This window comes from Sciurus vulgaris, assembly GCF_902686455.1.
Source record: "Sciurus vulgaris genome assembly, chromosome: 8".
Taxonomy (NCBI): domain Eukaryota; kingdom Metazoa; phylum Chordata; class Mammalia; order Rodentia; family Sciuridae; genus Sciurus; species Sciurus vulgaris.
The window spans coordinates 1,776,213-1,804,109 of record NC_136468.1 but is presented as its reverse complement, the minus strand read 5'-3'; the positions used below and the strand labels follow the sequence as shown (position 1 = coordinate 1,804,109).

At 37.6% G+C, this 27,897-nt stretch overlaps 1 protein-coding gene across 1 annotated transcript in view; it reads right to left on the bottom strand.

Moving 5' to 3' along the window:
• LMBR1 (limb development membrane protein 1) overlaps positions 1-27,897 on the bottom strand; it is a 162,372-nt gene that overhangs the window by 96,123 nt on the left and 38,352 nt on the right. The window contains exons 3-4 of the mRNA XM_079152646.1: positions 26,218-26,257; positions 14,918-15,057 (exon numbers count right to left, since the gene is read on the bottom strand). Coding sequence (XP_079008772.1) covers positions 14,918-15,057; positions 26,218-26,257 — 180 coding nt within the window. The remainder of the gene's footprint in view (positions 1-14,917; positions 15,058-26,217; positions 26,258-27,897) is intronic.

Genomic DNA, 27,897 nt, shown 5'->3' with positions numbered 1-27,897 from the left:
CCGTGCTGGACCCCGTGATGTCAGACTTACAGCCTCCAGAACTGTGAGAAATGTGTCGTTAAAGCCACCTGGTGTACAGTATTCTCTGTAGTAGCCCAAACTGACAAAGCCAACTGTCTTCGAATCTGTGAACACAGTATATGTCTTCATTGATCATGGCATACTTTAATGATTTCTTTCAGCAATGTTTGATAGTTTAAAATATGTCTCACACATCCCTAAGTATTTCCTATTTTTGATATTTCTATATTTAAATGGTATTTGTTTTTTAATTCAATTTCCAATTACTCATTGCCATATAAAAATACAATTGTGTTTTGGATATTCATCTTGTATCCTGCAACCTTTCACAATTTACTTGTCGGTTTTAATAAAATTCCATTAGAATTTCTACACAATCATATCATCTGTCAACAGTCTTACTTTTTTCCAACTTGAGTGTACGTGTGTGTGTTTTTAATTTCCAGAAGAATGTCAAATACAAGTGATTAGGAGCAGACTTGCCTTGTTCTTGATCTCAGGGAGAAAGTATCCATCCCTTTACCAATGACTGATAGTACATGCAGGTTTTTCATCAGATGCTTTTTGTGAGGATGGTGCATTCCCTTAGAAAGCCACATTTGCTGAGAGATTTTATCAGGAGTGGATGTCGAATTTCATCATGCTTTTTCTGAATGTAATGTGACTTTTTTCTTGGCGTGTACATATAAGTTATACTTATTTTTCAAAAGTCATATTATCCTTATATGCTGCTATAGTTCATCTTCTAAAATTTTGTGTTCATGAGTGATATTGGTCTATAGTTTCCATTTAATATATCTGTCAGGTTTTAGTAACAGGGTAATGTTGGTTTAATGAGTTAAGCAGTATTCCTTCACCTTCCATTTTCTAGAAGACTATGTATAACTGGCATTGTTTCTTCCTTAAATACCCAGTAGAGCTCACAGTGAGATACTCTAGGTCTAGAGTTTTATTTGCAAGAATATTTGTAATACTCTCACAAAGTTTGAAAAGGTTTTAGTAGTTTTTTTCTCTCATGGAATTTGTTCATTTCTCAAAATTATTGAATTTACTGGCATAAAGATGTTCACTGTATGCCTTTATTATCCTTTAAACAGCTGTAGAATCTGTAATGTCAACTCTCTCATAATCTCAGAAAAAAATTTATGTTAATCAGCCTAGCATCATCTATCAATTTTATTGATCTCATTGATTTTGTTTTCTATTTCACTGATTTCTCCTCTTTTTAAAATTTCCTTTACTCTTCAGGATTCATTTGTTCTTTTTCATTTTTATGTTTTAATAGTACATTATAGGTATGCAAACTAGTGGGGTTTGTTTTGACATAATCACACATGCATGGAATATGATTTGCTCCACTTCAGTCCTCAGGACTACTTCTTTCCCTCCTCTGTTCCCCTTCCTCCATTCTACTGGTCTTCCTTCTGTTTATTTGGGTTTTTTTTTTTTTTTTTAAATCAGTGCTGTGTAAGTATACAAAAAGGTGTACGTATACAAAAAGGTGTACTATGGTATATCCATACAGGCACAGAGCATGATTTGGTCAATTTCACTCCATAGTTCCTCCCTTTCTTGTCCCTCCTGCTTCCCCCTCAATCCTCTTCTTTTACTTCATTGATTGCTCTCCTTTTTCTATTAAAATACAAAATATTATTTTCTATTAATATACAAAATACAATTTCTTAAGTTGGAATCTATGGAAACTGATTTGAAATCTTTTTATCTATTCTAATAAGGGAGTTAGTGCTATAAATTGACCTTCAAACACTGTGTGCTTTTAAGGTTTCTCTTTGCCACTAAATTGTAGCAATTTGATGGTTAAGTATTAGTGAAATTTTCTTCATGCTTCTTGTGTATGAGGCTGAGTGCAGGGAGCACGTGGCAGAGCCAAGCTTGCTCACCTCATGGCTAGGAGAGGAAGAAAAAGTTGCTAGGGCCCCACTGCCTCTTCAAGGGCGTGGCCTCAGTGACCTGAAGGCCTCCCACTAAGCCCTATACCTTAAAATTTCCATTCTCAATGGCATCAACCTGAGAACCAGGCTTAACAGGTGGGCTTCAAGGACACTCCACGGAGTGCAACACAACTCATCTCTGTGCAGCTCTTTGCCTTCCAGAACTTGACCTGGTACATTCCAATCATCGTGGCCTTTCTGAACTTCCACCTTTTCTCCTCAACGTAGAATACCAATTAGTTCCACCAGGTTCCCTCTCTTTGTACTGCAGTCTGGAAGTTCTCTCTGGGTGAAATCTTGCTTTGCCTCCCATCTCTGAGTAATTGCTACTGTACGGATAGTTTCCAATTTAAAATAGTTCAACTCATGATTTTACAGCCCTGCAATGGTTCAATGGCAACATGCATTTAGAAGAAACTGCAGTTTGAATTGTGACCTTTCCCAGGCTAACCACATGAGGTGATACTTGCCAGCAGTAGCCTCCCAGCTCCCAGTCAGTCACACAACCACATGGCGGACCAACCAACACTCTGCAGTGCACTCCATTGCTAGGCTATGATGTCTGGTAGGTCAGATCTATTAAATGCATCTTCAACTTCTGATAGTGTCAACTTAGAATGGATTTACTGGGATGTAAATCCTGAGTCCAAGAAGCACACGTAGTTTCTTGAAAACCTAGTCCTTCTTAAACCCTATCTTAGTCAGATTATATTTAAAGTGTTTTTCTATCAACACTTGAATACTGCTGTTCTTAATTTTTCTTAACCCAAATCTGAGTTTTAGTTATTTATAAAACAATACAGGAAAATCTCCAGGCACAAAATACTGCAGTAGAAAGTGCTTGCTGTTTACCAACTTTCTGTCCTAATGGGTTTGTTAATCATAAAATGTTTTTTAATGTGTAGCTATCGAGTCTATGCAAGTTGACCTTCCAGATACTGAAATCTCAACTCCTTTTAAAATTTTTTTCAACATTCAACAGAATAAAATCTTCATCATAAGATGAATAAACCTCCACTTCTTGTATTAGTTTTCTTTTTTTAGATGCTTTCTGTTTCCTACAGTGAATCTCTTTATTCTTTTGCCCTAAATATCTAAAATTTAATTATTCCATTGTGCATTTCTACAGTGGGTCTCCCAAATACTTTGCCAATGACATCAACTTTATTCTTTTCTTTCACACTCTTTCCATTGTTTTCTGATAAATTTACAAACTGAGGTCTCCTCAAATGATGGATCACAAGAAATACTTTAAACATAATAATGAAACAATTGCAAAGCCTAACTTGAGTCAAGTTCTCCCTGCCTTTTCAATACCTGCTACTTTCAATTCACTCTCAGAAAAGGGGAGAAAAACACTTAGAAAAACAGGCCCCAGTTTTCTGTCTTCTCCAAAGAATCACTTTTGATTGAAAGGACTTCTCTTCCTGTTCCTAATTGAGTAAAGGAAGGATCTTTGTTTCAGTAAAATACTTCAGCAGACTAGAGAAAACATTTCTAAGCATCTGAGATTAAGATTTGTTCAAAATAAGAGTTTACTTTTATTTTAGTGAACCAATTACAATACAGAATCATAAAAATTTGGAGTACAAAATAACTTAAGTTCTCCTTGTCCAATTCACTCATAAACCAAACTCTTTTTTAAAAGAGATTTAATAAGTTCTATAACTTACAAATGATAAGCCTGGGTTTAGATTCCAGATCTCTTGCTCTTTCTACATTACTATATGATAGCTCATACATATCATTCTGGGTGAAAAAGATACAATATTTTTAATTTTGTTAATATTACCTGCCAAAAAGAACAAATCTGTTGAACAAAATTTTATTAAGGAAAAAGTGAATATGATCTCCCATTAATTCTATCCATCAGTATAAAACAAAATGCTTAGTTGAGCCTGTGATCAGACTATAAGAGAGTAAAACAGAAAAAAAAAATTCTACATTTATTTTCTCAGTTGTTTAGGTGTGGGTGTTCACATGTACATCAACGCCTTCTTAAAAACACCAAAACATTTTTTAATTCAAAAAAGATTTTAAAAACTCAATTTCAACAAAACGGAATATACTCTATGTACTTAGTGTACTATAATGTACTCAACCAATAACATATTCATACTATTTATGTCTAAATGAGTGGCACTCTGCATCTGACAAGTCAGTATTTGGACCAATCAATGTTATGACTTTTTTAAAAAGGGACTCTGACTCTGTCACTCCACTTATAAAAGAGGCTGCAAGTCACATGACTCTTAGGAAGAACAGGAGAGAAATCTCACCTAAAATGTCAAACAAAGAAATGACAATGCCGCCCCAGTGCTCTTCCTCAAGATGATACAAATGATCCAAAACACTGAAAAAGTCCAACACACACTAGCACTTAGACAAGAGAACGGTGAGAAAAATGATGTATTGTAGTTAAAGTTAGCTCTCATCTCTTTCTTTAAAGAAGTATTCTTGATAGCTTCTCTCAAAAATGCTTACACAGGCCAGGTGTGGTCGCACACACCTGTAATCCCAGTGGCTCAGGAGGCTGAGGCAGGAGGATCATGAGTTCAAATCTAGCCTCAGCAACAGCAAGGCGCTAAGCAACTCAGTGAGACCCTGTCTCTAAATAAATACAAAATAGGGTTGGGGATGTGGCTCAGTAGTTGACTGACCCTGAGTTCAATCCCCAGTATCCAAAAAAAAAAAAAAAAGCTATACAACAAAAACCTATACACAACATTAAAAATATGTAAAAATGACAATGACAAAAATTAAGCATAAAAGACAAACTGCAAAGAAATACACCAACTTATGAATGGAGCACAATTACAGATGATTTTTTCTTCCTATTTTTCTGTATATTTTAAGTTTTCTAAAAGGAACAGAGACTATATTCTCAAAATCAGAAGCAAGTATTTATCTACTTTTGTGAAATACTAATTATCCATATCCCTATATAACTTCCCCCGTAAGAGGCACAAAAAGAGCAAGAAACAAAGCTGAACTGAGATGGTGGTGCTGAGTGAGCCTCACTCATTAGCCACCCAGTTCACTCTATTTACTAGCCTCACTGCCTGCAAAATTCAAATTTTAGCCTCAGCAAAATTACTATATTATTACATATCAAGAACCTCAAAATAGCTGTCAACTGCTAGGCACAGTAGTACATGCCCATAACCCCAGCTACTTGATAAACTGAAGCAGAAGGATTACAAGTCTGAGGCCAGCCTGGGTAACTTATTGATTCTGTGTCAAAAAAATCAAACAGGCTGGGGATGTAGTTAAGTGGTACAATACTCGCCTAGCATTGTTTGAGCCTCAGTCCTGCAAAGAAAAGAAAATTGTTTTCAAATGTTTATAACTGTGAATATAAATCCTCAAATACTAAGGGTCTACTATATTTTTATAATCAGAAAAAAATTATCATTCATAGTACAAAAGGGAGAAATTTTACTGATCTACAAGTACACATACTTCCATATCTTTCATAGAATCTTTCATAGAATGAAAACTACAAATTCAAATTCTTCTCTGAAAATCAAAAGTGATTCTACAGGTGAAATTGAACACACCCAATCTCATCTGAAAGTCAGAAGTTAAAAAATAAAACTTACCTTAGGCAAAAGTTCACAAAGTAGCAAGAAGTATCTACTCTAACCAATACATTCACTTAAAAATTAAAACTAAGAAAGTTATCAAAAACTAAATAAAGAAATTTCATCAAGAGTTCATAATGAGCAGCAGCACCTGCTGGACAACTATAGAAAATAATTCTGGATCCAAAGGATCTGAATACCAATCAATTCAGTGTGTCATGAAATCAGATGCCCTTTTTCATGTGCTTATCTACCAGTCTTCTCAGTCTAAATAATAAATGTGAAAAACTAAGCTTATTAACCAGAATAAATGTGAAAGTTTCAGATGAATAGAGTTTATCGTGATCCAATTATAACACCTATAATATATGACAGTTAATTACTAAGATAAGATTAATATACAGATACAATAATGTATCTAATAGACATTACTAAATAGTAACATTCTTGGCAACTACGCAATATCAGTAAGTTTCTAGCTTTTTACCAACATACATCATGCCTACACATGAAAACATCCCTTAATGATATTTTATGATTCTGACAGACCATTCTTAAATTAAGAATTACTGTTAAAGTGAATACATTTATTTTATTTTACATTATTTATTAACTTATAGTCAAAAATCTCTTCCTCATAAAGCTAAAATTGCATGTTTCAATGTAGTAAAACTCTAAAAATTCAGAAATGTTGTACATTGACTAAATCAGTATCAACGACAACTTACATGAAAGATATTCAACGCCCCACTCCCAAAAGAAGTTTGAATTGAAAGATTAATGCTCCCAAAATACTTGGTTTAAAACAAAACCAAACAGATAATCACAGGATTCATTAATTTTTAGCTGCATCTACTGCAGTCACAAAATATTTCAAAATATAATATATAATTCTATGAAAAATATAATTTATCATTTTCTTGTATAAACATTTCATGAATTTAAGTTAGAAAAGTAATCAAAGTTAAGCCATATTCAATAGCTTCCAAAACAACAAAACCAAGTTTAAACCAATATTTCAGTAGAAATGAAGAATCCAATTGTCCAAAAGTGACATAACTTCTTAAAACTCTTCCAAGAAAGTGTAAGCATGGGAAAAAAAGAGAAGCATGCTTTCCTTTCAAATAGTATTCAAAGAACCTTAGAATCAGAGGAGTCATTGAGTGGTAAAACTGCTCACCTCAACATACAAGTTTTTTCTTATAACAAAGAGCAATGTATTGTCCCTAGTATAAATGTCATATGATGCAAATAAGAAAAAAAGTTGTATAATATAATCCTACTACCCTGATAAAAATACTATTATACCCTTGTTTTGGGCTTACTGTTTGTGACGCTGGGGATTAAGCCTAGGACCTCACATGTTACATGAGTATTCTACCACTGAGCCACACCACCAGTCCTTTTTTACTTTTAATGAGACAGGGTTTTGTTCAGTTACCCAGGCTGGCTTTGAAATTGCAATCCTCCTGCCTCAGCCTCCCAAGTAGCTGGGATTAAAGGAATAAAGTATGGCACCCACTAAACCTGGGTATTTACCCCCCAAGATATTTTTCTTTGGGCCTACGTACATGCATACTTATTCCTTTTTACTAAAGGGACATCAGGCTATAAGTATGCTTTTTTCCAACATATTTGTATATCAACTATAATAGACAAAAAGGCACTCCACTGTTTGAATCTACCAAATTCAATTAAGGCTAATTTCCTACTCCAAACATTTAGATTGTTTTTATTTTTAATATCGTACACACAATACCTTAATATCCAGATTTTAATTTTTAATTTATTTGTTCTAATTAGTTGCACATGACAGTAGAATGCATTTATACATTTTGATAGATCATACATAAATAGAGTGGCTTTTTGATGCACATTATAATAAAAGACTAAACTTTTAATATTAAGTAATAAATTCTTAATGACATTTAATAATGGTACAATAAAACTTATTAAACACTTTAATAAATTTACAAGCAAATATTTACTTTTTAAAGTTTGCTTGCAATCTAAAAAAAGTCTGTCTTGACTTTCAATGAAACTTAAAAATGTGTTTTTTTAAAAAGATGATTTTGCATTGTTCCTTCATTTCCAAAACAGCACTATCATCTGTTACTGATAACAAATTAAAACAAAGCACACAATCCCTGCCAAGACTAGTCTGATTCACTGTGGTTAATTTTGAATAGACAAAATCCCAGTTGGGACATCAGGCTATAAATGTGTACCTCTAGGTTTGGTCCTAAGTGAATGGACAGTGAAGAAAACCTTGGGCCCCAGTGGGGGGAAAATACCTCAAATGCTGAAGAACTATTTCCTGACTTTAAAGCTACAACTTAACTCTATCATTTTTCTATCTACCAAAATTTACAATTACTTGGTTCTTAATTTTAAACTCACATGACATAAAGGTAACCACTTTAAAGTTAAAAAAAAAAAATAAATCAGTGCATTTAGCATTCTCAAAATGCTTGCAACTACCACCTCTATCCACTTCCAGAACATTTTCAGCACCTGGAAGGAGACCCATCCAGCAAGCAGTTGTATCATTGCCTTTCCATTTAAGGAACTAAAGAATTTCATGGTTTGTTGTTGTTGTTGTTGTTGTTGTTGCATGTAGTACTAGAGATTGAACCCAGGGTCTAACAAATGCTAGGCAAATGCTCTACCACTGACCTACATTTCCAGTTCTTTTTATTTTTTATTTTGAGACAGGGTCTCACTACCTTACCTAGGCTGACCCCAAACTTGTGATCCTTCTGTCTCTGCCTCCCAAGTAACTGGGATTATAGACATGTGTCACCACATCTGACTCCACTAACTTGTTTTGGTTTTTGGTACTGGGATTGAACACAGTGGTGCTTAACCTCTAATCCACATCCCCAGACCTGTCTACTTTTCATTTTGAGACACAGCCTCACTGAGTTGCTTAGGGCATTGCGAAATTGCTGAGGCTGGCTTTGAATTTGTGATCCTCCTGCTCAGCCCCCCAAATCACTGGGATTATAGGCACACACCACCATGTCCAACTCTACTAACATTTTAACAGTATTTGAGATACAAAACGTAATAGAAATGGACTTTTTCCTACCCATTTTCACCCCTTTTTATTTTAATTATTTCAACAATTTAAAAACATGCTGCCATTTTAATTTGTCACCTCTGCCCTCTTTGTCCCTTCCTACAGTAAACTGCAGCTGTTGGCATGCCATGGGCCATACTAAATGAAAGATGAAAAGGCCATACAACATTAAGTTGACTAGTGACAAAGACTTTGAGCAAGATCTCAACAACCAGAGAGCATCACCAGTTCTGTCTAGTCCAGGGCTCCAGTGTCATATTTTATAAAATGTTTCAAACTGTTTTAATCATCTTATTGCGTTATAATCATCTTGTTATATGATATGTAATCTCAGAACTAAGGTTATTTATTTATAGTATGTATTATGTATATATGTATGTATGTATGTATGTATGTATGTATGCATGCATGCATGCTCTGGCCCACTGAAGTTAAGTCACATTCCCAGGAAATAAGACTAATGTCTAACATCTTGAACCTGTGCATCCAAAATCCCAACACTGTATTTAAGACAAACTAAATACATTTACACACACAAAAGCATTATCAACACATATTCAGCCTCTATTCCTCGTGACTTACACATTAAAAGCATGATCAATCAAAAACATTCATATTGACAATTTTATAGGATAAACCATTCTTGCCAAATTAAAATAATCTCTACCAAAGTATTCCTAATGATAGAATAACTTTTAATCCTTTGATCAATGAATATTTGTTAACATTTTTTTTTTTAAACAGGGGAGAGCACGAACGCAGTCCCAATGTCCAAGTACTAAAACAGAAATTCCATGAGAGATTAAAGGAACTTTGGAAATTTTCTAAGTCCTCAAAAAATCCCACAAATATGATAAAATGTAAATGACTGACAAATGAACACAGCTGATATAACTGTGTACCTGAGAAATAATCAGACCTTCTGGACACTGGCTCTGATCTGACGTTGATCACACTAGACTCAAAGCAGGGACTTAAAGAGGTCACATGACCAATGGAGTTTTTGCTCAGGTCACACTCACAGTGTGTCCCTGAGCCCATCCTCTGGTTACTTCCCCAGTTCTGGCATGCATAAGTGGAATCCGCACACTCAGCAGCTAGTAGAACCCATGCATTGGTTCTCTGACCTCTGCAGTGAGGACTACCTATGGGAAAAGGTCAAGGGGAAACCACTGAACTGCATCTACCTAGGAAACCAGTAAACGAAGCAATACCACAATCTTGGAGGAATTGCAAAGATTACCACAACTATCAGGGATTGAAAGATGCAGGGGTAGCAATTCCCACTACACCCCTATTCACCTATAAGCCTGTGAAGAAGACAATCTGAGAGAATGACAGTGGATTATCATAAGCTTAGGTAGTGACCCTGTTTGCAGTCACTGTGCCAAATGTGACTCTAATGCTTGAGCAGATCAACACATCCTCTGGTACCAGATATGTAGCTATTAAGAAGGCAAATACCTTTTCTCCATCCCTGTCAATCAAGACAACAAGAAACACTTACTTTCAGCTAGTAAGGCCAGAAATATACTTTCCTGTCTGATCTCAGTGGTCTACCAACATTCCAGCACTGTGATCATTTGTTTGCAGGGCTCTTAATTGCCTTTCCCTTTCACAAGCTACCACACGGGTTCATTACAGTGATGACATTATGCTGACTGGATCTAGTGAGTCCAAAATAGCAACTACTCTGGACTGATTGATAATATATTTATGTGTCAGAGGATGGAAAATAAATCCTAGTAAAATTCAGGGGTCTTTTTCCTCAGTGAAATTTCTAGAAGTCCAGCGGTGTTGAGCATTTTCAGACATTCCTTCTATGATAGAAGATAAGTGGTTGCACCTGGGCCCTCCTACACCAAAAAGACATTCAGTGGGCCACCTTGGATTTTGGAGGCAATACATTTCTCATTTGGATGAGTTACTCCAGCCCATTTATTAGTTTACCTAAAAAGATGCTAGTATTTAATGGGGCCCAGAACAGAAGTTCTGCAACAGATCCAGGTGGCTACACAAATTACTGCCCCACTTGGGCCATGTGATCCTGTAGATCCCAAGGTGCTTTAAGTGTTAGTGGTAAGTAACAATACAGTCTGGAGCCTCTGTCAGGACCTCATGGATGAATCACAGAAAGACCCTTAGAATTTTGAAGCAATGCCCTGCCATTCTCTTTGGATAACTAGTCTCCTTATGAGAAACAGCTGTTGACCTGATACTGGGCTTTAGTAGAGACCGAATCCTTAACCATACATCCTAAGATGCCCATCAAAACTCAGTATGTTATGAACCCTCAATCCAAAAAGTTGGACAGCACAACAGTATTCCATCATCAAACGGAAGGGGTATATATGTGCTCATGACTAAGCAGGTCCTGAAGGAATAAGTAAGTTCACGAAGAAGTGGCCCAAATGTCCATGGTTCTCATTCCTACTACACTGACTCCTCTCTCAGCCTGTATCTATCTGCTGGCCCAAAGAGAATCTCTACAAAAGCTGACAGGAAGTGGAGACCTGGGCCTGGTTTAGCATAGTCTGCAGGAAATGCAAGCACCACCTGAATGTGGACAGCAATGGCACTACAGCTCCTCTCTGGACATCTCTGAAGGAAAAAGGCAAAGGGAAATCTTCTTAGTGGGCACAACAATGGGCAGCTAATTTGGCTGTTTATTTTACTTGGAAGAACAAATGATGAAATGTATAATTACACATCAATTAATGGGGCTGTAGCCAATGGTTTCGATAATCAGGAACTGGAAGAAACATAAGTGGCAATTGGTAACAAGAAAATCTGGGATAGACGGATGTGGACAGACATCTCTGAATAGGCAAATAAAAGGGTAAAGATATCTGCATCTGGGCTGGGGATATAGCTCAGTTGGTAGAGTGCTTGCCTCGCAAGCACAAGGCCTTGGGTTGAAATTCCCAGCACCACACACACACACAAAAAGATATCTGCATCTCATGTGAACGCTCACCAAAGAGTGACCTCAGTCAAGGGAATTTTAATAGTCAAGAGAATAGGATGACCCAAAGGGATGGGACGACTATGGGTACCAGTCAGTCCCTTTCCCCAGTTATGCCTGTCATCACCCAGGGGCTCAGATACAAAGTGGCCTTAGTGGCAGGAAGGGAGGTTGTACATAGACCCAGCAACATGGATTTCTACTCACCAAGACACCTGGCTACAATCACTGCTGAAGGTCCAATCAGCCAGTTGTGATGCCTGTCTTCTAAATTTCTACACTAGATATATATTTCTTTAGACACATAAAAACACATACATACATGTGTTTATCTGTGTTATGGCCTATTTATAATAGTAAACAATTAAAAAAACTTTCCATAGCACTGTCATATCTCCATACTACATGCAATGGAAACAAAATTTACGTCTTGCTTATGAAAACCTCCATAAAATGTGTCAACTTTTAAAAACTTAGTAGAACCAAAGTATTACAAAACTGCAGTCTTTAAAACACTAGCATAAGGGCTCAGCTGGTAGAGTGCTTGCCTCACAAGCACAAGGCCCTGGGTTCAATCCCCAGCACTGCAAAAAAACAAAACAAAAAAAAAAAAAAAACTAGCATAGGAACAAATAGACAAAAAAGAGGGAAAGAAGAAGGAATTAAAACTCAGCATTTATTTTTTCTTACCTACTCTGGACCATTTGATTAGGTTTTTTTATACTGTATACATATTCTAAATATCCCATTTTAAAACTCTATTAATTAGGTCTTGCTATATTTATTTTACTGATGAAAGACTAAAACTTTGAAAGCTTGAACAAATTCATTAGGGTTGCATCTAGTAAAATGCAAAGCTGAAATTCAAACCCAGATCTATCTGACTCCAAAATCTGTGTACCCAAGCCCAGAAACAAACCCTATATAATAATTTACCAAGTTGAAAATAGAGTATTTCTTGAAAAGTAGAGAAAAAATATATTCCATTGATGGTACTGTAATGATGAGTTAACTTTGGGAAAAGGACTAGAGAAAAGGTAGTTGCCCATATAAATTCCAGAGGGAATAAATAGATAAGTATAAACAAAACCATTTAAAAATACACAAGAAGGAAAAAAAGTTAGATTTGTCACATCTTAGGATGAGAAAGAATCTTCTAAATATAAATATAGTCATAGAAACCAAAGGAAGAAAAGGACCAGATAACATAAAAATCATAAAAATCAAAAGAGCAAATAAATTTAAAAAGCAAAATTAAAACCAAAAAATGTAAACATGGAAATTAAATAATTATTCAATATAATTAAATAATGTGTTTCACATCAACACACAAAAAGATTACATAAATCAACATGAAAATGAAACAGAAAAGGACAAAAGACACAGACCGAATTATAAATGTATCCAATGTTTTTATATCTTTGTGCCCCACAAAGAGAAGGAAGCCAGCCAGTGCCCGGAGTATGACACACAAAGGGGAAAGCCAGCCAGTGCTCAGATTAACACATCTGTAGACAAAGTCAGTGTACATTACAGTCACTGCAAATGCTTTCAAGAACATCAAATGGCATGAAAAACATTCACAATTTGATATTAAATGCTTGAAAAGATGTGAATGGATGTGCTACCTACACATACATACATACATACAGTGAGAAAAGAGTGGGCTTTATTTTCTTCTTTGAATTGTTCCCTATTTTCCATATTTCTATAGGGAACATATACCACTTTTATGTTCAGGAAAGAAGAAAGAAGTTATTGTTGCTAATAAAATAGGGGAGTATGGATGGGATAAGAAAGGAAAATATCAAAATCTCTAAAAACATTAATGAATTCTAACAGATAATTATAAAAGAATCATACCAGCATGCTCTAAGAGAGAAAACAGTTTAGTGTACCTACATTTAATTAATATATAAAAAAACAGTAAGGCTTCTTCAGAAAGAAAACAAAGAGAAAGAGCTGGGATGTATCTCAGAGGTAGAGCACTTGCCTAGCATGCTGAAGGACGTGGGTTCCATCCCCAGCACCACCTGGAGAAAGAGAGAGAACCTCACAGTCTAAATAACATATAGTGCCTATTAAGAGACAGGAATTTTACATTAGTTATATTTCAAAAATCAAGCCTGCGAGACAGATTTTGTCATCCTAATTTGTTTGTCATTCCTAAAAGAACAGAAAACTGAGGTCAGACAATAACTGTGACTTGCCCAGTGTTGTAGTTTTTCTTCACTGTAACCAAAATACCCAACAAGAACAACTTAGAGCTTGGAAGGCTGAGATAGGAGGACTGAAAGTCTGAAGCCAGCCTCAGCAATTTAGTGAAGCCCTCAGCAACTAAGCAAAATCCTGTCTCAAAACAAAATAAAAAAAGAACTGGGGATATGGTTCATTAAATAACCACTCCTGGGTCAATCCCAGGTGCCAAAAAATAGAATAATTTAGAGGAGAAGTTTATTTTGGCTCACAGTTTCAGAGGACTTAGTCCACAGTCAGCCAACTCCACAGCTCTAGGCCCAAAGTGAGGCAGAATATCAGAGCGGAAGGGTATGGAGGAGAAAAGCAGCTCAGACAGGCAATCAGGGAGCAGAGAAAGAGAACTCCTCACCAGGGACAAAATATTAAACCCAAAGACATACATCCTCTGGCCACACTACCTGCCTGAAGTCACCACCCAGTTAACACACATCAGTAGATTAGGTAACAGCTCTCACACTCCAATCATTTCATCTTGGAACATCCTTTCACTGTCCTACACATGAGCTCTTGGGAACATCTCATGTTCAAACCATCCCAGGGTATGCTAGAAAGTGGCTGACCAAAGCTGGAATACAAGTCCACTTCCCTTCAAAGCAATGTATCTTATTATCCATATTGTCAGTCATTATTTTTTTTAAATCACAAAGTTTATACTTGACAGAGTGTGTTTTCCCCCTTCCATCATGTATTTTGAAATGACAAAGGAAACTAATAGAAATCAAATGGTCTCTGATTTTTCAGGTCTTCACTAGAAATTGAGACCTTGTGACAAAACCAATTAAATCAATCATTGTTCTTCCTAAATATTTAAATGAAGATATTTTATCAAAATCATAGCATTAAACTGCTTCTTGGTTAAATGAGAAAGAAAAGTCTTTCACACCTGGAAACAGGATGGTAAGTAAAATTCAGTTTTCTGATTTATTAGGGCCCTAATGATTTACTAGAAAAAGCTGCAAATTATGAAGGAAACTAAGAAAAGAAAAATTTAAAAATACAATGTAGTAAGAAATTAAAATGTTAAGCATGATTATACCAAGCAACAAATACTAACCATGAATCAGGGAGCCATTTAGCCACTGAATATAGTAGTTTTGAGGAAAAGAAAGCAGGATTTCATTGCTGATTATTGAGAAGGGTAAAAGCAAAACAGCCCCAGCTGAAACTGCTAAAGTGAAGGTGCTCAAAAACAACCTGGAAGAGAAAAGAGTCATGGTCACTAGTGATATATATGTAAAGTCAATGAACACAGAAGCAACATCAAAAGAACATCAACTCAATTTTCTAATCAAAAAAGTATTATACAAGGATATCATTAAATATAGGTAGCTGGGGGACAAATGATATACTTTTGATCCTAGAAGTTAAACTAGATAAACTCTTGAATTCCCAACTCCATGAAAGATCAGTAAATCTGATAAGTAGACCTAAAAGATATATATACCAAATACAAAGTACTTCTCACATTTTATGGTAGTGGTTCCATTCATCTTTTAAACATAAGTATTTATTTCACAATTGCATCTAATTAATAGCTTTGACAATATATGCTAAAAACAAGGGAACAACTGCCTCAGGTGAAAAAAATGCTTGTGAAAGAGGTACAAAAAAAATTAATTTAAAATGATTATCTCAGCTGGGCGTGTTACAGGTCTATAATCCCAGCAACTCGAGAGGCTGAGGCAGGAGGATTGCAAGTTCAAGGTCAGTCTCAAAAACTTAATGAGACCTCAGTGGTAAAGTGCCCCTGGGTTCAATCCTCAAAAATCAGAAAAATAAATAAATAAAATTAAATTATTATTTCATAACAAGGAAAGCGAAATGCTAGCTACCTTGATCTGATCAGTATAGACAGTACACATGTGCGGAAAGAAACACTGAACCTCATTAATATGCACAATCAGTACACATCAAAAAAAGAACTACAAATGATCAAGAACAAGAAAATGCATTAATTCTTCTACCATATAAATATAATGAAGTTATACATCAATACCTATTTAATAAATTTTGTTTACAAAAAATAAGTCAAACACTACTTCATCATTTTTAAAACAAAATAGCTCTATTATGAAAAAATATTAAATAGAGTTAACAAAACAAATGAAGAAAGGCTTGAACAGTAAATATAAAGCATTGCTCTCCCACCTCAACCCCCAAAAATGGATATGTAAAATAAAGAAAGGAGAGGTACAAAAAAAAATCCAGCACCCTCTATAACAATCCCATAGGAGAGTACAATTACAAGGTACTTTTACTTTCTTGGTTACACATTCCTGAAAGGTTTAAACTTTTTATAACAAATACCTGATTTTTAGAAAGATTTTTAAAATAATAAAATGGCAAAAGAATACTTCATTAACATTCAAAACAGAATCTTAATTTCATGTCTAGTACAATGAAGTTACCATTGGAAAAATGTAAAAATGAATATAAGAAAATATTTTTAAAAACAGGGGGGAAATCACTAAATGCTCAGAATACACACTGACTAATGTAACTTTGAGGCCAGTGCCATCTTGTGGCCAAAACCAGGAGTGTATTCCTACTTAAAAGTCAAAACTGCCCAGAAAACCTGCTGAGTTGAGTAAATTGATGGCAAAAATCTTAAACATGGATCATGTGATACATGCCAAAATATAACCCAAATCAAACACAAGAGAAACGTTATAAACTGGTTCTGCTGAACAGACAGCACATGTCCTGAGAAAATCCCTCTAGACAAGTCCTCATCTCAGAGTGGATGGCAGCTCCAGTGGTGATCCCAGCAAGCCTCTCCAGGAAGATGAGGATGTCCCAGCTGCCATCATTCCTTTCAAGGCCAACACTAAGATCAATCCAAATTCTCCAGGACCCACTGTCCCCTGTGCTTCAGGATGCCCCTACCAGGACACACCAGGATACATTTAGACTTCCCTACCCTCCTCATTCCCTACACATCACACTGGATTGTTAGCATCCACACCCCTGCACAGCTGCTCTCCCTAGAGTACATTCTATATACCCCACATGGCAAACTCATCCACAAATTTCAAGGCAGATCTCACATGTCATCTGCCCTGAGAAGCATTCTTTAGTTTCTACCATCTTGCTCCTCTCCATAAAATTAGTTCCCTCTCTCCTCTTGGCTCCTGTAACACTCTGATCACACATCTGGCAATAAAGGCCAACACAGTTTTCAAATCAAAAAGTGGGGGCTGGGGTTGTGGCTCAGTGGAAGAGCATTCGCCTAGCATGTGTGAGACACTGGGTTTGATTCTCAGCACCACATAAAAATAAATGAATAAAATAAAAGTCCATCAATGTCTAAAAAAAATATTAAAAAAAAACTGGAACCAGTAATCTAACAAAAGGAGTCAGCTTATGGGGGGCAAACAGACAAATTATTTAAAGTGACAGATGACCCAGAGTTCCTGAATACATGATCATCACAACTATAATGCTGTTCTTTCAACTAAAAACTATTAGAACCTATTATTCTTCAGTTGTGATTGGCCTTAGAGATAACAAAAAGATCCAAAGAATCACTCCTGCTGCCATTGAGTAGCTACAAGAAAAAGTATTCATAAAATGTTCATGTGACAGAGTTAAAGCTGGCAGAGGGTCCTTAAAATAAGGCCCCAAGTTGAAAAAGTACCACAGAACATGGTGCTTTACATTACACTGCTTATGTAATTACAGAAAAGTGGCCTTTCAGAATTGAAGGGTAGTTTCAGAAATGTCCTTTTGAAATGCAGCAGAATAAAGAAATCACGACTTTTGAGATTGCTGTGGGGATAAGGCCAGTGTTTTCCCCAGCATCTGACATTTGTGACTGTATCCCTGATCAGATGAGGAAGGCGAGACCTCTTGTCCTCTCTAGAAGGTGGTGAGAGCACGAAGACACTAGGAGTCAAATATAATGGGGTGTGACAGCCATTGCTCAGCCTGGCACAGTGATGATGAGTTCAAACACTAAGACCACCTTCAATTACTTGAACACCCCACAAAGCTTTAAGATACTTTCAGTTGGCAAGTAAGAGACAGGACATTGAGTCTTGGATCTCTAATCCCCTGTTCTTGATCATATCTTCAGATCTTCAAGTTCTTTCCAAACTTTTTAACATGGTCCTACAGTTCTCTCATTCCTGGAAAATGACAGTCTACTCTTTCAGAATGGGGACAGAAGGGCAAACTCCCTCCATACTTACTGTTACTATTTGGATATGAGGTGTCCCCCAGTAGATCCTGTACTAACGTAGGAATGTGAGATGACTGGATTGCAAGAGCTGTAACCTGAGCAGCCCTACCTAGTTTGAATGAACTGACTGGGTGAAAACTGTAGGCAGGTGGTGGGCATGGCTGGAGGAAGTGGGTCACAGGGGACTGCCCTGGCAGGATGCATCTTCCCTGCAGCCCCTTTTCTCTCTCCCTCTCCCCACCTCTCCATAGTTCCTTGCTGCCTTGAGGGCAGAAGCTACCCTCTGCCATTTCCTTCCCCCATAATGTTCTGCCTCACCTTGCACCCAGAGCAATAGAGCTGCCCATCTGTAGACAGACTTCTGTAACTGTGAGCCCCAAATAAACTTCTCCTCTAAATTGTTCCTGTCAGTATTTTGGTCACAATAACACAAAAGCTGACTAAAACACTTAGCATTTGACAGAGCTGCCAGTGGACATCATTATTCTCCACCCCTGCTGTCTGCACAGGCCTTTGCCTCATCAGTTGTACATTCTTAACCTTCCATGTCAACATGTCTAGCTCCTAACCCTCAGAATATAAATGTTCTCTGAGTTGGGGAGACAGCTCAGTCGGTAGGGTTCTTGCCTTGTATGCACAAGACCCTGGGTTCAATCCCCAGCGCCACAAAAACAAAACAAAACTTGCAGTATGAATGTTCTCTGGTATTTCTATGCTTTCAAAAAGCTTCTCAAAAGGGACATACACATTAAATCTCTACTTCTACATCAATTTCTTTCTTAACACACTGCAGGTGATTTCTACTCCTCACCACATGTGTTAGTCAGCTTTTCCTTGCTGTGACCAAAATACCTGACAAGAACAACTGAGGAGGAAAGATTCATTTGGGCTCATTGTTGCAGATATGTTGGTCCAGACAGCTAACTCCATTCATTGCTCTGGGGCCTAGGTGAGGCAGCACATCATGGCAGAAGGGCAAGGTAAAGGAAAGCTGTTCCCTTCAAGGCAGCTGGAAGCAGACAGAGTGAGCCAGAGAGAAGAAGGGGCCAGGGACAGATAGAGTCCCCAGGGGCATGTTCCCAGTGACCTATTTCCTCCAGATGTGCCCAACCTACCTAGAGTTTTGATCACCTCCCAGTAGGCTACTCAAATTATTTATCCATCAAATGAAGTATCCCACTGATAAGGTTAGAGCCCTCATAATCCAATCTCTTCCCAAAAGCCCCACCTCTGGACGTTGCTGTAAGAGATTAAGTCTTCAACACAGGAGCTGCTGGGGGATATTCCATATCTAAACCATAACCCCACAGTAGTGAAAAGGTTCTCCTTATTGTCAAATCCATGAGATTACTAGTAAGTTGCAATCTGAACCGGATCCTCCATGATATTTCAAGTTGATAAGCACTATTTCCTTCTTGAAATCCTTTCCCCAACTTTGGCAATGCTCCCTCCTTCCTCAGTGTTCATTCTCAGATTCCACTCATCTGCAAAATATTGGTGGTGTCCCAGGATTCCACCCTAAGTCTTTGTCTAGCTAATCAATAAATGTATGCTGCATGAATTAGGCTCCCTCATCCCTCACTCTACATCAGTGGTTCTTAACCAGTGACTGTCAGAATAATCATGGAGCACCCAGTAGTACCCACAGGACCACAGGGGGAGTATCCAGCACTTGCATCAGGATCACAAAGGAGTAACCAGAAGCACTGTCAGGACTACTCTGGGGCTTTTGTAAACACACATCCCAGAGTCTCTGACTTAGTGAGTCTTTGGGTAACATTCATTCACTAGAAAGATATTTATGGAGTACTTGGAGTTCTATGCCAGGACTGTTCTAGGCACTTTAGAACAGTGAACAAAACAACCAAGCACTCTTGCCCTCACAGAGCTAATAATCCACCGGGAAAGTCAGACAATAAACAATAAAATAGTAAATGTGAAATTGTATAACATTAAAATCATAAATGCTACAGAAAAAATAAAGCAAGGTAAGGAGGACTAAAAATAGAAAGGAAGACACACAAGTTTCAGTATTAAGTATGGCAGTCAGTGTAGGCATCATGAAAAGCTAAGATTTAGCTGGGTATGATGGTACACACCTGTAATCCCAGCAGCTCAGGAAGCTGAGGCAGGAGAATTTTAAGTTCAAAGCCAATCTTGGAAAGTAGCGAGGCCCTAAGCCAACTTAGTAAGACCCTGTCTCAAAAATAAATAGGAATCAATCTAACCAAAGAGGTAAAAGATCTCTACAATGAAAACTACAAAACACTGAAGAAAGAAACTGAGGAAGACTTTAGAAGACAGAAAGATCTCCCATGTTCTTGGATAGGCAGAATTAATATTGTCAAAATGGCCATACTACCAAAAGTCCTATACAGATTCAATGCAATTCCAATTAAAATCCCAGTGACATACCTTACAGAAATAGAGCAAGCAATCATGAAATTCATCTGAAAGAATAAGAAACCCAGAATAGCTAAAGCGATCCTTAGCAGGAAGAATGAAACAGGGGGTATCACAATACCAGAACTTCAACTATACTACAAAACAATAGTAACAAAAACAGCATGGTATTGGCACCAAAATACACAGGTAGATCAATGGTACAGAATAGAGGACACGCACACAAACCCAAATAAATACAATTTTCTAATATTAGACAAAGGTGCCAAAAATATGCAATGGAGAAAAGACAGCCTGTTCAACAAATGGTGCTGGGAAAACTGGAAATCCACGTGCAACAGAATGAAACTAAACCCCTACCTCTCACCCTGCACAAAAATCAACTCACAATGGATCAAGGACCTTGAAATCAGACCAGAGACCCTGCATCTTATAGAAGAAAAAGTAGGTCCAAATCTTCAACTTGTTGGCCTAGAATCAGACTTCCTTAACAGGACTCCCATAGTACAAGAAATAAAAGCAAGAATCAATAACTGGGATAGATTCAAACTAAATAGCTTTCTCTCAGCAAAGGAAACTATCAGCAATGTGAAGAGAGAGCCTACAGAGTGAGAGAAAATCTTTGCCACTCATACTTCAGATAGAGCACTAATTTCCAGAATATATAAAGAACTCAAAAAACTCTACACCAAGAATACAAATAACCCAGTCAACAAATGGGCTAAGGATATGAACAGACGCTTCACAGAAGAAGATCTACAAGCAATCAACAAACATATGAAAAAATGTTCACCATCTTTAGTAATAAGAGAAATGCAAATCAAAACTACACTAAGATTCCATCTCACCCCAATTAGAATGGCGATTATCAAGAATACAAGCAACAATAGGTGTTGGAGAGGATGTGAGGAAAAGGTACACTCATACATTGCTGGTGGGGCTGCAAATTAGTGCAGCCACTCTGGAAAGCAGTGTGGAGATTCCTTAGAAAACTTGGAATGGACCCACCATTTGACCCAGCTATCCCACTCCTCGGCCTATACCCAAAGGACTTAAAATCAGCATACTACAGAGATACAGCCACATCAATGTTCATAGCGGCTCAATTCACAATAGCCAGACTGTGGAACCAACCTAGATGCCCTTCAATTGATGAATGGATAAAGAAACTGGTATATATATACATTGGAATATTACTCAGCTATAAAGAATAATAAAATTATGGCATTTGCAGGCAAATGGATGAAATTGGAGAATATCATGCTAAGTGAGATAAGCCAATCTCAAAAATCCAAAAGACAAATGATCTCACTGATAAGCGGATGATGACACATAATGGGGGGAGGGAGGGGGACAAGAATGGAGGAAGGAGGGACTGTATAGAGGGAAAAGAGGGTTGGGAGGGGAAGGAAAAAATAACAATGAATCAAACATCATTACCCTATGTAAATGTATGATTATGCAAGTGATATGCTGTTACTCCATGTTCAAACAGAAAAAACATGGATCCCATTTGTTTACAATAAAATAAATTAATAAAATAATAATAATAATAAATAAATAAATAGGACTAGGATGTGGCTCAGTGGTGTAGTACCCCTGGGTTGAATTCCTGTTACAAAAAAAAAAAAAAAAAAAAAAAAAAAAAAAAAGCTGAAATTTAGAAGGAAGGCAGCAAAGCAAAGCAAAATAAAATGGAAGTGGGTGAAAGCTCAGTGAGACAGCTGACAACAAAAGCACTCTGGGAAGACAAAACAGGTTGAAAGTCTAAGCAGAGCATGATCAGTCTTCTAAGGAAGGCACAAGACTTGGCTGCCTTCAGCAATGAGGAAGGACAAGATGGCCATGCAGCACTATGGCTCTCACTCTGAGTGGCATGGGTGGCTACTCCAGAACTCTGAGCAGAAGGGGGCACTATTTGATCAGAGGCAAGGACAAGAAGGAGACTCACCGGAAAGTGCCTGAACCACCAGAGATGGCCCAGACCAGTGTGGCAGCAACAGACAGTAAGACGGACAGTGAGGTCCTGGAGACAGAACAGACAGGACGCCTAACATGGAGCTGAAGAGAGGGAGAGGAATCAGGGCAACTCCGGGGCTGTGGGCCTGCATTGGAACGGTGGGGCGATGTTACCTGCGATGTAGAAGGCTACTGTCAGAGCAGGCAGAAGAGGAAATGAGGAAGCAGCTGTGCGTACGTGGAGTTTGATGGGACGGTCACGGAAGCACACCTGCTTCTTCCTACAGGCCGTCAGGTAGCGTCTGACCCTCTACTGACACCGCCTCTGATCACTGCTCAAGGTGGTGTCTGCAGATTCTCCACCGTGAAGTTACTCTTTCCTTTAATTAGTATTCTGTGTAAGGGTTAGTTGAAATAGGGAAAATATCCTGTTCTTATCAAACTTTCAGTTTGATCTACTTACTGATTTCTGTTGGTATGGACTCAAGAGTATTCTACTATGCTCAATGGATTAGGATCCATTATGATAATTATTGATTTTGTTGCTTGAATTGTCTTTAGCTTGGTATGAGAACCCGTGAAGGATTCTGCTTCATTCAATATATGCCGATCATTCTTTGAGTACTTGCTTGGTTCTGCACAATAAGATGCACAAAATTAGACTGGGCCTTTCCCCATTCCAGCCTGTGACCAATGCTCCCTCCAAGAGTGTTGCTCTGCTGAGAAGCTGACTCTGGGCATGCTAGAAATGCTCTCTGCTACTGGGAAAGTGCACTTCCAGGTGCTCTCAGAGGGCAGACAGAGCTTGGCAATGTAGTATGTCTAGACACACATGTATATTTGAAGACCCACGTTTACTTCTATTTTTAGTTCTAAACTCTCCAGACGTTAGAAACTATGAATTTACACTGATAACTCCAATGGAATGCAACAACTCGGTCATTTGTTATCATTTTCCCCTGATTGTTCTTGGTTCCCATTATCTTTAAAAACTCAGGCTTTGCCATCACAACTGACTAATCTCCTATCACACCAGCTCCAGCCTATACATACAGACAAGCATTCTCCTATTTAGGGAGCTCCCCGCTCTGGACTGTCTGCCACACAGACACCCTCCTTCCCCCTGAATTCTAGCACCCCAGCCAGGCTCCCACAGATACAGACACCATTCTCTGCCTGTTGGGCCCCTGACATCCTCCCAGAAGCCCTCTTCACCTACGCGGCCTACATGTATGAGTATCACCCTCACAACCCCCCAGGCTAACACACCAGCCAGACTTTCCTCTAGCACAGACATCTTCCTTATCCTGCCTTCGCTCATAGCCAGCCAAAAGTAGTCTCACCAACTAGGTGTGGAGAGTGGTGACAGAGGATGGGAGAGCAGTGACTGAGATTGACCCCAACTATTCTAATCCAAGTCAAATCAAATACCTAGTTGAGAACAATTCTCCAAAATGTCCTAATTGGTTACAAAGACAGAGGAAGTTAATTTAGGGTCATGAGTACACAGAAACAGAGCACAGAATGAAGGCGTTTTAGGAATAGAAGAGAAACCAAAGGTAGTTTCTAAAAGAGTTCAAAAAGGCCACCAAAAGCCTCGAGATGAGTTAGCCGGGAAAGCCCTCTTGAGTGGGCAGAATGGTGTTACCCTCACCTATGCTCAGGACCATGTCTCAACTTCTTTTTTCTCCTAGTTAAGCTCTCGCTTAGTTTCTTCCTATTCATTCCCCCTTCACTCCCTACTGCCTTCAGTGGGAGGAGGGAAGGCAAGGAAATAGGGAGAGGGGAAAAGGGAAATGACACTGATCCACACCTGCTATACAATGAGCTCCCAACCTAGTTTTTTTATTTTTTTTTGGCCGTATCCCCATAGTACTACAAAGGAGGTGGAAGCCCTCTTTACAAATGGAGAGAGCGAATCTCTGCTTCTCGATCTCTTCTGGATGCAGGTTGATCCTAAGTGCAAAATATGCACCCGTGCCGGCCTCACTCTCCAGTTTTCATTTTCACTCTATCACAGAGAGAGAGAGACCCCCGCAGGGGAAGGGAGCTAACCAGGTAAAACGCCTCCTCTCATGGAGACCCTCTCTGCAGTCTTCCCCCTCCTCAACTTTGTTGTGACTGCAAACCCATGCACCTTTGGGAACAGGATAAGAGCACAAATCACCATGACACAGAAAACACTCACTGCAAGAGCCCCAGCCGACAGCCGCGCTGCGCAGCCGCCCTGCGAGAGCAGAGGAGGTAAAGGCTGCCAGGAACAGTCTCACAGCACAGCCACAGTCGCAGCCTCATCAAACACACTTGTAGGAATAAAGGAAAAGTGATGTGCTCCGTTATATGAAGCTATTGATATAAACTATTCATATAAACTATGTCTATGAACTATTAATCTCTAAGTGCATTTAAGTACCTTTACCACCAAAAGTCGTGTATAGACTAAATGATGAGGAGAAAGGTACAAGCCTCACTTGCCCTTCAACCTAGAGGATTTCATGTGGAGGAAGATCTGCCCTTTACTCAGTCTATGATTCAAGAGAGCTTCTTGGAAGTGACTGAAGTGAATTGTGATTTTACGGGAGTATTAGTTTAGATAAGAATTTTCCCAAATATCACCATGCTAGTACTAAAATTAAGACCCCTTAATCTTGTAAATTTAAAACACCAAGTTTAGGGCCTAAGTTTTAAACTCATAGAAAAGAATCTCTAGAGTGAAGTTGCAGTTATTTTTGTTTCTTATCCAACTTCCCTAGGACACTTGAAATAATTTAAATTGCCAAATCTAGTAAGGCAGAATCCATTTATATTCATTTTTCAGTTATAAATCAAATCAGACCTATTCAAGTCATTTGTTAGCTAAAACTATTTTTTTATTGAGGTGAAATTCACATTATATGAATTGATCCACACTGCGAGATCTATTAGTCCTTCATCTCTTTTGTGGATGAATACTGTTCTATAGCATGTGACCACATGTGTTAGTATGTGTGTATGAGTGTATGAATGTGTGGAAGTACAGGTAATCTCTTTCTTTCCCTCTTCCCCTTTTCTTGCCCTCTCTCCTCTTCCTCCAGCAAAGATATATAATCTGATAGTGATCATGAAGAGACATCAGATAAAATCAAATAAGTGACCAGCACTCTTCAAAAGCATCAAGATCAGGAAAATTGAGGAAATGCTGAACACGGGTTTATATTTGAGGAAGACCAAATGGACACAACAACTAAAAGCAGTGTGATTCTGATGGCTCTTTTCACTATGATGGACAATCAGGGCCCACCTCCCTGTCATAGGAGGTAACCACTCCACGAATCAGAAAATGTCTGTTCCCTGTTTCAAGATAGTCATAGTCTTTCCAACAGAAAATTCAAACAGCTGGAGTTTTCTTTTTTAAACCCAGCAGTTTCTCCAAAATTAAGCCCATTTCCTCATTAAACATGTGAAGATAAAATCTGGCATCTTCTTAAATAAGCAAATTTTAAATTAAATTACTTATATTAGATTAACTGTGCTTTTCAAAGATAGGATTAATATTGATAAAGGTGGGCTGGGGTTGTGGCTCAGTGACAGAGTTCTTGCCTAGCACATGTGAGGTGGATTCAATCCTCAGCACCACATAAAAATGAATTTAAAAAAAAAAATGAAGGTATTGTGTCTATGTACAACTAAAAAAAAATTTTTAAAACATATTGATAAAGGTGTTATAATACTTTAGGTAGTTTTTTTCTCTGTATTACTGTCTAAAAATTAAAATTATTTTCAGAATTTGATTTCACATTAGAAACAGAACAACCGAATTTTAGAATACATACGAAATCCTGTTGACTATGGCATCTTCATCTTCTTGTTCATCTGCAAAAATGTTTAAAGTATTAATATCCTCTTATCTTTCAACAAAATGTTTTCATTCATTTACTTAAAACATAACAAAAACATAAACTTGAAACTGCAATTACTAAATAGATAAAAGACTTTTAAAACCATTGGGTTTATTTCAGCAAAGATTCAAATTTAAATCCCATTAAATTAGGGAGGATGGCATATGATGGGAGAATGAAGTGGTATTTTTTAAAATCCTGATTGCATACGTAAATTTAAATTTCCCAAATATTTTCTCTTCAAAAAAACAGAACTTAGTAGAACTTGAGGGCCAGCATGAAATATACTATTACAAAATATTAAGTGAAATGACTAATGAATGAAATTTTCTGGTTGATAACAGCCAACTAAAGTTTTCACTATATAATTAAAATTTGTAATCTTAGAACTCATTCAATTTTCTATAATTTCAGTTTGTCATTAGTAATGGTAATGAGATTCTCTAGGACCATCCTAAATTAACTTGGATACCACAGTCTCCACAATATTGAAACACTGTTCATGTTACAGACAGAAAAAGTCAAGTTTCATGTATCTTTCTAAAGTAACAGATGGCCTTCCCTCTGAAACTCATCTTCCCCTGTCCCTCAGGCCTGTTAGCCATCATCTCTTTGTCCTCCAAAAAAAATTCACCAGAGACTCTGAATAACTGCAAGAATACTGTCAAACACTCATGGCCCCTCCTGCCCCTCATATACCTAATGTCCTCAAAGATTCCTCTTCTTAGGTCTCTAGGCACCTACCTGCCTCAGTGTTGATGGTATATTTAGGCCTTTCTGTTAGTCCAATGTTCATCCCTAATTACAGGCTGCCCAAAATATCTTTACAATCAAAAGGACCACAATGTAATAATTGCAGTTAATTTATACACTGCTGTGCCCACAATCAATCAATCATCAAGTCTTGAAAGGTACTTTAATATACCCATGGCCACTTCAATTCTATTCCCAACACTCCACCAGCTAAGTCCAGGGTATCATAAAAATTATCTAAGTCTCTTAACTTTTCTTCTCATCACCCCTGGTCTCCCCTAAAACAATGCATTTATGTTCATTCACTCTCTTCCCTTCCTTCTGTGCCCATATCTATGAAATTATTCCAAAATATCTTTAAAAGCAGCTAAGACACCATCTCAGATTTGCAGATCTTCAAAATTTTGACCAATTACAAAAACCAGGAGTACTTCAGTATATTCAGTCAAGTAATACTACTAAAGTCATACATGAGAGCAAGAACTATTTCCTTATGTCTCTCAAAAGTTTGACAATTTTTAAATTGGTAATATAATATCAAAGAATCCTTAAAATAAGGAATCATGCTATCAGCCCAACATCATAGACTGAAAGTATTATGATTTCTAGAAAACAACTAATATTTAGCAGAAGGCAGCAAGGCAGTTGCTTAGGTATTTGTAAAATACTGACCTAAAAATCTGTGAATTTAATTAGCATGAAATTCATTTAAGTGGGTGGTGCTGGGGCTATAGCTCAATAGTAGAGCACTTGCTTAGCATGCAAGAAGCCCTGGGTTCAATCCCCAATATCACACACACTCACAAAAAAAGAGAGTGGTCCCACTGGCTAGGTAGGGATAATATGAAATAATAAGAGGAC